The sequence below is a fragment of the Lithobates pipiens genome, unplaced genomic scaffold (genome assembly GCF_037356315.1).
Source record: "Lithobates pipiens isolate NorthernLeopardFrog02 unplaced genomic scaffold, aLitPip1_a1.2 Scaffold_28, whole genome shotgun sequence".
In the NCBI taxonomy this organism is placed as follows: Eukaryota; Metazoa; Chordata; class Amphibia; order Anura; family Ranidae; genus Lithobates; species Lithobates pipiens.
The window spans coordinates 145,372,091-145,386,873 of record NW_027507789.1 but is presented as its reverse complement, the minus strand read 5'-3'; the positions used below and the strand labels follow the sequence as shown (position 1 = coordinate 145,386,873).

Here is a 14,783-nt window from a genome sequence, read left to right as displayed (position 1 = left end):
GATAATAAGCAGGTCTGAAGGGGAATTACCTGCCTTCGATTAACCCCCTCTTTACCCTGCCCCAGGCTGACCCTCTACAGTAGGTAATATAGTAAGCTCACCTGTTGCAGTGCAGTAAAGAGACATTAAACATGGAATTAAACTTTTAACAGAAATTAAACCACAACAGGGAGCGTGTTCCACACACACTACAAAATGGAAAATAAACTTGTACCTGGATTATGCAGATCAAAGCAGTAAAAGGACTGGACCAGTTCAAACCACATGCAATCCAGTGCGTTTTTGTTCTGCATCAAAAATGCATGAAAAGTAGGTTATATGTGGTTTCCGATGGCATAGTTCACACCAGTGCAGTCAGTTCCAGGGTGTTCCAGTTCCAGAAAAAAAAAACATGCTGCATTTTTCCTGCACTTGGTAAAATGCATAAAAAAAACACATGCAGGGGCGTGGCTAAGGAATGGCCGAGTGAGGCAGCTTTTTCTTGGAGCTCCCGGTCCAAGGCCTCATGCCCCGGCACTAACTGTCTTTTCTACCAGCATGAGCTCATCCAAGAAGCACCGGACACGGGGAGCAACACGAGGGACCCCTCACAGTAAATCCGCCGGTTCGTTCCGCCGCTACTTCAGGCGCGGAGAGGGCTCTCCACCGGGAGCGGTCGTCGCATCTTCACGAGAGGCCTTGCAGGCCTCACCGCAGCGCTCACGGACGGAATCCCCGAGCTCCCACCGGCCCTGCGAGGAGTACTGTATGGCGGAAGCGGAGCGGGGAGCGGAGGTGATGCCTGCCCCGGTGGCTTCTGCGCCCTCCATGCTGGACCAGGACATTAGAGACATGCTCCAAGCCCTCCCAACACAGTCCGCCATTGAGGCGCTGATTCTGCGGTTGGAGGAAACGCACAGGAGGGACATCCAGGAGGTCCGGGGAGAGGTCTCCAGTATTGCGGAACGCGTGTCCACGGGGGAGTCCTCTCTGACGTCCTTGGAGGCCAGGGTTGTCGCGCTGGAGCAGTCGAGGGACCACCACAGAGAAGCCGCCGTCTCCCTCCAACTACACGTGGAGGACCTGGAAGACGTGGAGGTGAATGGAGCGACCATCCGTGTACTGCAAGACCTGTCCCGCTCTACGCTGCGACGGAGAGCCCTTCTTAGACCACTCCTTGACCTAGCCAAGCAGCTCGGTTGCACTTATCGCTGGGGGTACCCCCTGTCCGTCATGTTCCGCAAAGACGTTGGAAGCTTCACCCTACAGACGGCCGCCGACCTGCCGGCTCTTTTTCGGTTTCTGGGGACAGAGCCTATCCCGATCCCGGACTGGCTACAGCTCCTTCCGCGGCAACTGGCCAGATCGGGCGCATCGGTTAACCGGGGCCCCCAACCACCCTGCCAGCAACGAGGACGTTGGCGGCACCGATCAGCTTCGGGTGGCGCCCCACGTGAGTAGGCCCTGAGCCACCCTCTTCAGCTATTCGCCCCACTTCCAAACGGCAGAGACAGCGCTGACATGGGTGATGTGAACACTTTATTTTGGTATTCCGTACCCCCTTTTCTTTTTTACTAACTTGCCTTTTTTCGTGGGTACCCCCCCCCGCCTCCCCCCTTGCCAGTCAGACCCCCCGTTGGTTCTGTGGAATGCCCCCCCAGGGGCCCTCAGTGACCAGTCTGGCGTGGGCGGTTGTTACAGACTTTTGGGTCACTTTCCGGACAGGTCTTTTTTGTTTTGTTTCTATTTACTTATTCATTTTTTTTTTTGTTTTTTTGATGGTGCTCTCCGCTTCCTACATCCCAGCATTGCGGCCAGCGCAATCTGCCCTGTGCTATTACTGAAGGACTATCCCCAGATGCCACCATTGTCGCCCATTTTGTACTGAGCTGGGAAGCGCTTCGCTGCCTATATGGCCCCTTATTTTTTTCAAGCCCCAGGCTGGAGGAACACGTTGTCGGCCATGACTTATGTTTACCTGGTGAAGGGGACCGGACTGTGACTCACCGCCACAGACCTATCATTTTTGGGTTTGTCAGCTGGTCCTCCATATGCAGGAATTTTTTTCACCCCAGTTCAGGAGAGGCGGACGGGATTACTGTTATGGGGGACTTGCTGCCTGTACATGATGCACTGGTTATTTGTGGGGGGGAGCACCGGGCTGTAAATTGACCTGTTCTATTTTATGCATGGAGGGGGGAGACCCGCGGGTATGCCGGAGAGCCTTTGGGGGCCCTTTGTGCCTGCTAGGACGCATTACCGGGAGGTATTGGGGAGGGGGGTTCTCCTTTTATGTTGACCTATGCCTCAGCGCTGGAGCGGGCACCCTGGGGGGTTCCAACCCCCCTTACTGTGCTCGCTGCCGCGTGGGCCGATATATTTTCATGTTAACCTGATGTCTTTGCTTTTAGTTTGTGTTTTTTTTTTTTTTTTATTTTTTTTTTTTTTCCCTGTTATGCCGGTTTATTATGTCTGTTTTGTTTTTATTTCCCTTAACATGAGATGGTTGGTTGCCGGGGGTGGGATACCGTACAGGACCGGGAGTTCACCTTCACAACTCGGTTCACCCCAGCTCCCACTTAGGTATTCGCTCAGTTACCAGAGGTAGTTCTGGAGAGCGTTGCAGCCGACTAGGCTACTTTAGTTTTGTTTACTTGGCCGCTTAGGTTTGCGACGGCCCCATTCCCCCTTTTTATTTTATTCACGCCCCGCCTTCTTCCCTGACACTCCCCGATTATTATACCCTACTTCCATCCCCACCCCCTCCCTTGTTTTATTTTTTATTTCTCCTTTCTCCCCCCCCCCCCCCCCTCCCTCCCCCATCCTCATCCCCTGACTTGGTACTTTTTCGCTTATAGCGATGGATACTGTTCACATACTCTCAGTTAACGCGAAGGGTCTCAATATACCTGAAAAGCGCAGGATTCTTATACATGACATGCGACGTGCTAAAGCGGACGTGGTGTTTATCCAGGAAACTCATTTTAGGGACGGTAGTCTGCCATTTCTTAAAAGTCGACATTTTCCTTTCGCATACCACTCCAACTATGCTGCAGCCAAATCTAGAGGGGTGACAATCTTGATCTCGGCGAGGGTTCCGTGGACACTTGATAGGCTCCCGGGCGGATGAGGAGGGACGTTTCCTGTATTTAAAGGGTATGATTGGGGGTAGGAGGGTCACACTAGCAAATCTTTATGCTCCCAACGACCGTCAGGATGTATTCCTTCGCAAGCGTCTGGATCACCTCCAGCGTTATGCGGAAGGCCAGTTAATAGTTGGGGTCGACTTGAATATCCCCCTCAACCCTTTGGAAGACACCTCGTCCGGTACGTCTACTTCCTCGCGGGACATGCGCAAACGTATAGGCCAATCTTTACATTCGGCACAACTTATACACGTCTGGCGACTTCTCCATCCGGGGGAGCGTGACTACACGTTCTTTTCAAAACCACACCAGACTTACTCACGCCTGGACTACTTCCTGATACCACACAGACAGCTACATGCAGTGGCACACACTTCCATCGGGTCGATTACGTGGTCTGACCACGCCCCGATCAGCATGCAGTATACGTTATCTGATGATCGTTCGCACCCTCAAACGCAGTGGCGCCTTAATGAGAGTTTGCTACAGGACCCTGTAGTTCTGGCAGACGTGATCAAGGAAATAGGTCATTATTTTGTCGCAAACAGCACCTCAGGCAGTGACATGGGCGTGGTATGGGAAGCCCATAAGGCGGTGATCAGGGGGGTCCTTATAAAACACGGGGCCAGACTGAAGAGACAGAGGACTGAAAAATTGGATTCCCTACTTGCGAAGCTTCATGCCACGGAACAGACGCATAAAACAGCTCCGTCGCGAGCCCTTAGCGTGGAATTGGACGTTCTCCGCTCACAAATCAATGACCTCCTTCAACACAGGGCCAGATCTGCGCTGCAGAGATGTAGGCGGACGGTATACGAGTCGGGCAACAAATGCGGGCGGCATCTCGCTCAGACCTTGAAAGCGCAGCGAATGGCCTCCTATGTTTCGGAGGTCGTGACCCCGTCGGGACAAAAACGGTCGCTACCCCTACAGATCTCACAGGAGTTCAAGAACTATTACAGCTCTCTGTACAACCTGTCCGGGGTGCCGCCGTCACCTTCCGCTATCTCGCAGTATCTTGCCGAGTCCAAAATGCCATCCCTGCCTCCGGAGGTGCGTGACACCCTGGAAGGGCCCATTATGTTGACGGAAGTACAAGCGGCATTGAAGAGTACGAAGCCGGGTAAAGCGCCAGGCCCAGACGGGTTGACTCTCGCCTACTATAAAACCCTGCTCCCAACCCTGGGGGGCCCCCTAGTGGACCTCTTTAATGGGCTGGGGACGGAGACCAGACTTCATGTCACCACTCTGCAGGCGCATATCTCGGTTATTCCCAAAGAGGGCAAGGATCTGTCCCAATGCGGGAGCTATCGCCCGATCTCCCTCCTGAACTCGGACCTGAAGCTTTTTACTAAGGTTTTGGGCACGAGGCTGCAACAACACCTCCCTCAGTTGATCCACCTGGATCAAGTGGGTTTTGTTCCATCTAGAGAGGCAAGGGACAACACCACGAAGGTCCTTAATCTGCTCCACATAGCTTCCAAGACCCAGACCCCGAGTGTGTTCCTTGGCACGGATGCCGAGAAGGCATTCGATCGGGTTGAGTGGTCATTTATGTTTGCCACTCTTAAATATGTTGGCCTCGGAGACAAAATGCTACGCTGGATTTCAGCAGCCTACACAAAGCCAACGGCAAGGGTCCGAGTGAATGGGATGCTCTCTGATGTGTTCCCTATTGCGAATGGTACTCGTCATGGTTGCCCCCTGTCCCCCTTGCTGTTCGCTCTGACCTTGGAGCCCTTTTTGTGCCATGTCCGTGATAACGTTGCAATTAAGGGAATAGGGACCAAGGAGACTAAGCATAAGGTGTCTGCATATGCCGATGACCTTATGTTCTCATTGGCAGAACCTGAGACTTCTCTTAAGACCCTTTTGCAGGAATTTCATGTTTATGGCCAACTTTCTAACCTGCGGATACATTTTTCGAAGTCCGAAGCCATGGGCGTGGGGATACCACCTGCACGGTTGCAGCGTCTAAAAGTCTTTTACGCTGAAATGGTCAGATACCGCCCTGAGGTATCTGGGCACCTTTATTCCCCCTTCCATTTCGCATCTTTATAAACTTAATTTTCCCCCCTTGCTGAAATCGGTACAAAAGCTATTGGATGGTTGGGTGGGCGGTATGCACTCCTGGCTAGGCCGATGTAATATTCTTAAAATGTCGATCCTGCCGAAATTTCTCTATCTATTCCAGGCCCTCCCGATCCACATCCCCAGAGCCTTTTTTGGGCAGGTTCACTCAGTTTTCACCTGCTTTTTGTGGGCGGGCAAACATCCACGCCTGCCCAGGACCATGCTTTCCAACCCCAAACATCGGGGGGGTTTAGCACTTCCGGAGATTCGGAAGTACTATTGTGCCGCCCATCTCAGTAGACTCCTAGACTGGTGCCGCCATAAAGACACCAAATTATGGACGCAGTTAGAACAGGACCAATTTGAAATATCATTGACAGGCAGTCCGTGGTGTTATGGGGACTTACCTATTGAGCTTAGACGTCACCCCCTGATAGGCAATACTGCTAAGCTTTGCTCACTCCTTTTGACTGACCCGGACCTGTCGACGTCTGACGCACCGGTGCGGCCGGTGATTGGCCATCCGAATTTCACCCCGGAACTCGGGGACAAATGTTTCCGGGACCTTGGTAGACAAGGTCTCTTCCAAGCATCCCATTTTAGTCGATTGGGAAGGTGGATGACATACGCTGAACTGACAGACCCGGGGGGCCCATACCGCCTAGACTTCCTACGGGCTTCCCAGCTATCCCATTTCCTCCAGAGCATGCCGCCACCACCCAATGACTCACAGAGACCCCTTACTAGCCTGGAGAAGCTCTGCACGGAGACCGGGACCCTCGCCCACGCATTGTCTATGGCATATGGGATGTTGATTGAACCCCCAAAAGATTTTCAGCCCCCATATTTTGCTAAGTGGGAAGATGACCTAGCGGTTACCTTCACAGACAATCGGAAGCAACAAATACTTAATTATACCTACAAATCCTCACTTTGCACCAGGCAACAGGAAACGAACTTTAAAATTATCTCCCGCTGGTATAGAACCCCCGCTCTCCTGCATAAGATTTTCCCGGCGACCTCAGACAGATGTTGGAGGTGCCACTCAGACGAGGGCACCCTCCTGCATATATTCTGGTCCTGCCCCCGATTACACAATTTCTGGAGAGAGGTGTGGCGTATTACCCAGACATTCACTGACAGAGAGGTGCCGTTTTCACCAGCCTACTTTCTTTTTCATGTGACGGGTATTCCTGCCCGGAAATATGGCAGATCCGTGATACGGCACCTTCTGGATGCTGCTAAGGCGTGCATACCTCTCAACTGGAAATCCTCGAACCCGCCAACTATCGTTCAATGGCTACACAAGGTGGATGACATTAGTCGACTGGAGGACCTGATCCTCACCAGCCAGCACCGACAGGAAAACTTACTCTAAAACGTGGCAGGCATGGAATGCCTTCAGGTTTTCCACTGAAGGTCGGGCTCTCAGAAGCGCTGAATGACGACCTTTTTGGGATATTGATACAGTACCCTTCTTACCCACCCTTGTCCCCCCCTCCCCCCCTTTTTTGTTTTTCCATTTCCCCCCTTCCCCCTCCTTTATTGGCCTGTCCCTTTTGCCATGGTACACCCTTCCTCTATGGACCTCTTCCGGTCCCTTAGTATCCCTAGGAGAATCACCGTAGGGAGAGTTTAAGATTACAAAAAAAGGTAAAGAAAATAAGAGGGACCACGTATGCATGGACAGACGCATTGCTGCCCCCCCACACCAAGACAGGCTGTTCATCCCCTTGGAGGAAGCGATGTCGGTCGTGGGAATTGTGTGTGTCTAAATGACCCTACACTCTAGCCTTATCTAGTGGTGAAACCTTAATGACAAGTGTTTTGTCTGCATTGGTATAGATATGTTGCCGTTTGTTTTTCTACAGTTGTACTGTTATCTATACTTCTGATTGTACTGATCCATGTATCCTGGTCTTCTTGTATTAAATAAAAAATTTGAAAAAAAAAAATAAAAATAAACATGCAGAATGCACTGGAACACATAAAAAAAAAAATGCACAAGACCTCAGTACATTGGAAAAAGGATCTGGAAACACATCAAAAAACACATGAACGTGCCAAAAATGGATCTGGAGTGTTTTTGTGGTGTGAAGCAGCCCTTAAACTGTCACTGATCTCGGTAGCTCCAGACACTGTACAGATATTTTTTTTTTTTTTTTTTTTTTTTACCACTTAAGAACCCGGAAGATTTTACCACCTTAATGACCAGGCCATTTTGCGATACGGCACTGCGTTTTTTCTATTGTTTTTATAATATTTTCTATTTTTATATTAAGACTGTAGCTCTGTTTGGAGCCATGAACTGTTACCTCTAAGCCTGTGTGCTGATGAACTTTGAGCTGTACCTGTGTGCACATCCATATGAAAAGACAAGTCTATCTGGTCTTATGTTTTTTCTTCTGTTTTGGCTGTGTGTGACATGTCACACACAGCCACGCCCCCCCCCCCCCCCCACACAGTTAGAAACACTTCCTAGCGCTCCCTTAACCCCTACTTTCCACAGAGTGGAAGTTGAGGGGATCCCAGTAATTCTGGTCGCCCCAGATTGGTCTCAGCAGCCTTGGTACACAGACCTAGTGCGCCTGGTGGCAGACGCCCCATGGCGACTGCCGATACGAGAGGACCTCCTGTCTCAAGGTCCGATTCTCCATCCTGCTTTACCATCGCTGGCTTTAACGGCATGGCTATTGAAAGCCAGGTGTTGAGGAACCGGGGTCTGTCGGACTCTGTGATCCCCACTATGTTGAGAGCACAGAAATCTTCTTCTCGGAAGATATATCATCGTACCTGGAAGGCTTACATCTCCATTTGTGAGGAGAAAGGATGGCATCCACACTCCTTTTCTATATCCAGGATCCTGCTGTTTCTTCAGCAAGGAGTAGACCAGAAATTGGTGTTGAGCACCATTAAGGGGCAAATATCAGCCTTCGCTGTCTTTTTTTCAGCGACCCCCTGGCATCTCACTCATTAGCGAGTACCTTTTTGTTCAAGGGGTGCGACATGTAGTCCCTTCGGTGTGTCCACCGTTACCCCCATGGGATCTAAACCTGGTGTTATCGGCGCTTCAGAAACCACATTTTGAAAATATCAGGGAGAATCCCCTGTTGACCCTTTCCCAGAAAGTGGTCTTTCTAGTGACCATCGCATCGGCCAGGAGGGTTTCGGAACTGGCAGCTTTGTCCTGCAAGTCGCCCTATCTGGTTATTCACAAGGATAAAGTGGTGTTGCGTCCGCAACCGTCTTTTCTGCCTCAAGTGGTCTCGGCTTTTTATATCAATGAGGACGTTGTGTTACCATCTCTGTGTCCTAAGCCAACACATCCTAAGGAGGTGGCCCTTCACCCCCTGGACGTGGTTTGGGCTCTGAAGGTGTATTTGGCTGCCATGGCTCCCTTTTCGGAAGTCAGACTTGCTGTTTTGTTTCAGTGGCTGGTCCAAAGAAAGGCATGGCGGTCTCGACGGCCACCATTTCCACGCGGATCAGACAGATTGTAGTGCAAGCCTACGCCTTGAAGGGGCAGGTGCCACCCTTTCCAGTCACGGCCCACTCCACAAGGGAAATCGGAACATCTTGGGCCTTCCGACATCAAGCGCCTGTCGCTCAAGTGTGTAAAGCGGCGACCTAGTCGTCTGTCCACACGTTTAACAAGTTCCACAAGGTAGACGTCGGTGCATCGGCTGGCCTGTTTTGGCCGCAAAGTTGCAATTGAGTATGCAATATTTTTTTCCTGGTTTTTCGATAAAAACGCAGTACCGTTGACGTAATGCACTGTTGCATTACATTCCGCAGGTTGTGGCTAGTCACTCCTGTTGAGGGTACCCTGGTCGTTTTTTGTAGGTAAAGTTTCACTAGTTCCCACTTGCCTTGGTGGATGAAGTGGTTTTTATTTTATTTTTTTTATTTTATTTTTTTAAATGCTGTTTTCCCACCCCTCGTTTGGCACTGCTTGGGGACGTTCCAATGGCTAAGAGAGGAGCTGTGTCGGTCGGTGACAATAAGAGTAATTCACCGACTGACACAGCACCCGCCCCTCCTTTTTCTCTTTACGTTATACTGCTTGTTGACGTACTGGTGACTGCTTGGCGGGCTAGAGGGTTGTTGCCTAAGGGACCACCCCCCGGAGCGGAACTGGAAAGTTCTGTGTATTACATAACACGTTATGCCTAGTATTCTCCTAAAGGTGGGCGTAACAACCCAATGGCTAAGAGAGGAGCTGTGTCGGTCGGTGAATTACAGAGAACGGGATTTTATGGTGAGTACAAAAAATAATTTTATTTTTTTTCTTACAGTGGGTGTCCCCCAATTGTATAGATTTCCCTCTTGCATCCTGTCTCAGTGACACCAGGACACCAACATAATGCTGTGAGGATATAACCCTTTTCTCTGTGCAACAAAAATGTTTGGTCCGGAATTACTTTCTTTGGGTCAGTCAGCCTTACCAGATCCTGTTTTGTGACTTTATATATTCACATTGCATAAAAGGTTATAATTTATTATTGTAAGCCAGGAACTGCATTCATTAACTATTATATAATTCCAGCAAATTCACAAGTATGATGATGAAGAGTGGCAACAAGATACTGTCAAGATCCATCATGAACAAGGTAAGTTTACTTTGTTAGTTTTAGATTTACACAAATGGAAAAATACTTTACTGATTATCTGTTAGATTTCCAAAGAAATGTTTGCAGTTTCACCTTTTTATGAAGTCGAAATGAGTAAGGCTCGGTTCACACAGGGGGCGATGCGAGGCGACACAACTTGCCTCGCCGCGACCTCAGCGGCGACTTGCAAATGACTTCTGTATAGAAGTCAATGCAAGTCGCCCCGAGGTCGCCCAAAAGTAGTACAGGAACCTTTTTTCTAAGTCGGAGCGACTCGAGTCGCTCCTCTTAGAACGGTTCCGTAGTACAGAACGGGGGCGACTTGTCAGGTCGCGGCGCGGCAAGTCGTGTCGCCTCGCGTCGCCCCCTGTGTGAACGGAGCCTTAAGCAGAAAGCCAGGCAAACATTACTCACTTGATGTGAATGGTTTACAGAACACTAGATCAGAGTGTGGAATTTTGTTTAAAAAACTACTAGTCCAAGGGAATAAATCGGGGTCCCAAAAAATTATTTTAACCAAAACCGTATTTAAATCTGAGGTACTTTTTAGGAATGTCTGGGACTTTAAAAGTTTAAGTTGCCATAAAGTCTCTTTCGTTTTTAAGGCTCCATGCACACTGAAGCTCAAAAAAGCTTTTTTTGGACGCCAGATTGCTGGCAGAAAACGCTGGTTGAAAAACGTGCTTTTAACAGCGTTTTGTACTAGCATTTATGAGCGTTTTCAATAAAAATACACAGAGGATACTCCAAAAATCCCACAGTGCATTGAAAAAATAGAAGGCCGAACACTAATTTATGATCGTTTGTGTTTTTTTGGCGGTGAAAAACGGCACTTTGAACGTGAATTTCTGGCATTCAGAAAAAAGCCCATAAACTCCACTGCTCATTAAAGCTAAAAAACTTCCATGTGTGCATGGACACATAGGCTAACATAAACTGGAGTTTATGGGCTTTTAAAAAAAACGCCCAAACTCTAATAAACTGCAGTTTATCAGCTCCAGTGTGCATGGAGCCTTAATGTTTTAACATTGCGCTATTTGTCTCCTACTCACCTCCCTGCCTGTCTCCAGCACTGCACCCAGGGTCTAGCAGGGAGGGGGGGGGGGAGAGACCTTGCAGTATGACGAGCACCAATTGGGTGTTCATCAGGAAAGGGGACTGTCGGGCTCTCGTAACAATCAGGAGAAGCACATCTGCTGAGCAAGTAAATGAGGTGCCCAATGAGAAAAAAGAAAAACAAAATGTTATTCCTTGAGGTTATTCTTGCACACAGAAGCACTTTGGTACTCCAGTACAAGCGCATGCTGAGCAGTCACTGGCACTTTACCTTTTACTTTCACAACAAGGCAATGCTAAACAGTAGTGAGCTAGATTTATGATAATCTGGCAGCTTCATTAACAAAACTCACTCATAGCTGATTCTCCCTGTCCAGGTTCCAGGACACAGAGTTTAATACACTCTTTTGAATGGAAACAGTGCTGTAGCGTCCTGGAAACAGGACGTGGGGGAACTGCTATGAGGGGTGTGTGTGTGTGTGGTGGTGTTTTTTTTTCCTTCCTTCTTTCTTCTTGACTGCCCAGCATTACAGGAGCAGGGTTGCAAATGCACGTAAACTGTTGCATAGACTCTGACAGCCTGATCTGCATCTATATTTGCTTGATACATGTCCCTCCATACCCTTTTAAAAGCGTGTAATACACAATGAACATTTTCGAACAAATAAACATCCTTTCAAGTGTTAGGCATCAATCTAGTGAATAGAACAGATTTATTTTATTTTATTCTACGTAATCCTTCATTGTTGTGTATATGAATCTTTTTTTTGTTTTTAGACCTTGGAGAAAATCAAGCGAACACAGTTGGAGAAATATCACAAAGCCTCCCCTGATGAGAAGGAAAGTATAGAATGCAATCCTTACACAATTTTTCATCAAGCGATGGACAACTGCCAGCCAATCATTGGCCTCACAAGCATCTTAAGAGGCGGGAAATCCTATCAGGTATTGGCACCTGTCTTTTATAACACGCACACACTATTTGCCCCAAAAAAGTGTTACTAAACATCATAAAAAAACAAAAAAAACTGGTTGATCCCGCTGCTCTCTAATCTCCCCCTTCTGTTCTTTTGTCCCCAATTCAGTTAGGCTCCATTCACACCACACCATGGCATTCTGGATTGCAGGCAGAATCGCCGCAAATCGCAGGACACCCTTGTGATCCCTGTTACTTTCAATTGCACCCAAATCGCACTGCGATTGTCGGCTGACAAATCACACAAACAGAATCACGGGACGCCTGTCGCCCAAAAGAATTTTCATAACTTTTAGCTGGCGGGAATCCCACGATTCGTCGGGCAACAATCGCGCCACGATTTGGGTGCCATTGAAAGTAATGGGGATCACAAGGGCGTCACTCGATTTGCAGCGATTTGGAATCACGACAATTCACCCATGATCCGGAATGCCATGCTGTGGAGCCTTAGGGATTTTGCAACTGAGGTGGCAGCTCTGCACTTGCTCGGTTTTTAGTGAGTTTCTATACTGAGCATTTCCTCCCTATCACATCTTAGAAGCACATGTGATTAAAGAGTCACATGTGTGCGTATACACAGTTGTAAACGACAGCTCCCGCCCTCCTGCCCGCCTTTCCTTCCTTCTCTATGCCCACTAAGCAGCTAAACACAATGGGTGTGGGATATTGGTGGAGGATTTACCTCCTTTTTCTAAGACATAGGTTTGAGGGGTGTGACACAGCCTATGACCATGGGCAGCCACAGAACTTTTTTCAGGGGGGGGGGGGGCATAATTTTAGGGTCACCCATGCGCCGCCCTTTTTCGACGATGTCATTATCATGGTCAGAGACTGCAGACATGGTACAATCCCTAGCATAAAAAAAAGAGGGGCAAAACACTGCGCTATAACTTAATTAAACAAAGAACAGCTGCCAACACTTAAAACAAACAAAGTTCAACAATTTGGGGTAAAAATAGTGTAGCGCTTCAGCAATAGTGAATGTGATAAACACACACATAAACAAAAAATAAAAAAGTGGTCACATAGAAGAGTCCATGATCATATAAGAGAAGTCCAATTGGAAAAGGGGAAAGACTCCGTGAAGTGACTGGTGTGAGAGTGATTAAACCAATTCAGGTGGGATGAGGGTCTTGCTAGTCAGGTACACCCGAGTTTATCGACTTGTCTGTAGACTTTAGAAAAATAAATGGGTACTCTTACCGACTGTGTTGGACTCACACGGTCTTACGACGGCTGAGTCTGAAAGACTTGCGGTCCTGACCTAGGACCAAAGGATGGATCAGTGAAGGTCCGTCAAGTTGGTGAGGAAACTCCAGACAGCTGTAGACCACACGATGTAGCTCACGAATGGAACGCCAGGGTAGTTTCTTGTCCAGCTCAGACGTGACCCGATCAGCACAGATACCCCCAAAAATGGGGTAGAAAATGTTGTGGGTTTTAAGCCAACAGAAGAAAAAGAAAGCTCCACATGGTGCGGGTCAGACAGTCTTAACTGGCAAATTTATTTTGGAAGTCAAATAATTCAGTAAAATTTAAGACTTAGTGATCACATAATGTAAATAAAAGAATAAAAATAAAAGCAATGTGGGGTGCCAACAGCTATCCCGACGCGTTTCGACATAAATGTCTTCAACAGGGGCATGATGGAACCCACCACATTGCTGACAAATTTATGGAGTTTCTAAGACAGCTCTGCCTAAAAAAGGGGCGGAGACTCTGATCTGAGACAACCCCTTACAAATGGACTAGACAATCATAACATACTATAAAAGGGCTTACTCAGTCGTAATGTACAAATACATATGACCAATCAATTATCCATATGAGATAATAACCTCTCATGTAACTGCCTAGCTACTCAAGTAAAATATCACAAAAACAAGAATATCAATGAGCATATCACGTACATTTGTCTAGTTTATATTTCACTTATACCTCTGCATCTAGAGGAGACCAATACAAAACCAGCACAAATGCAGCATTATGTCTAACATATAAACCATGGCCACCAAACTTATAACATTATCACCATGTATGCTATGAATCTGCCACGTGTATGCTATGAATTCGCACATTGCGTCACCGTGAGGGGAGGATCTGAAACAAACTTATGTCTTTCACGCCACTGGGTCTCGGCGCGTACGCCAAACAGTACGCGCCAAGACCCAGTGGCGCGAAAGACATACGTTTGTTTCAGATCCTTGTCTAGTCCATTTGTAAGGGGTTGTCTCAGATCAGAGTCTCCGCCCCTTTATTAGGCAGAGCTGTCTTAGAAACTCCATAAATTTGTCAGCAATGTGGTGGGTTCCATCATGCCCCTGTTGAAGACATTTATGTCGAAACGCATCGGGATAGCTGTTGGCACCCCACACTGCTTTTATTTTTATTCTTTTATTTACATTATGTGATCACTAAGTCTTAAATTTTACTGAATTATTTGACTTCCAAAATAAATTTGCCGGTTAAGACTGTCTGACCCGCACCATGTGGAGCTTTCTTTTTCTTTTTCCTCTGTTGGCTTAAAACCCACAACATCTTCTACCCCATTTTTGGGGGTATCTGTGCTGATCGGGTCACGTCTGAGCTGGACAAGAAACTACCCTGGCGTTCCATTCGTGAGCTACATCGTGTGGTCTACAGCTGTCTGGAGTTTCCTCACCAACTTGACGGACCTTCACTGATCCATCCTTTGGTCCTAGGTCAGGACCGCAAGTCTTTCAGACTCAGCCGTCGTAAGACCGTGTGAGTCCAACACAGTCAGTAAGAGTACCCATTTATTTTTCTAAAGTCTACAGACAAGTCGATAAACTCGGGTGTACCTGACTAGCAAGACCCTCATCCCACCTGAATTGGTTTAATCACTCTCACACCAGTCACTTCACGGAGTCTTTCCCCTTTTCCAATTGGACTTCTCTTATATGATCATGGACTCTTCTATGT

At 48.0% G+C, this 14,783-nt stretch overlaps 2 protein-coding genes across 3 annotated transcripts in view; one reads left to right on the top strand and one right to left on the bottom strand.

Annotated features, from left to right (window-relative positions):
* GGA3 (golgi associated, gamma adaptin ear containing, ARF binding protein 3) overlaps positions 1 to 14,783 on the bottom strand; it is a 198,585-nt gene that overhangs the window by 126,712 nt on the left and 57,090 nt on the right. The window lies entirely within an intron of this gene.
* MRPS7 (mitochondrial ribosomal protein S7) overlaps positions 1 to 14,783 on the top strand; it is a 29,143-nt gene that overhangs the window by 12,991 nt on the left and 1,369 nt on the right. The window contains exons 3-4 of the mRNA XM_077459655.1: positions 9,745 to 9,808; positions 11,642 to 11,809. Coding sequence (XP_077315781.1) covers positions 9,745 to 9,808; positions 11,642 to 11,809 — 232 coding nt within the window. The remainder of the gene's footprint in view (positions 1 to 9,744; positions 9,809 to 11,641; positions 11,810 to 14,783) is intronic.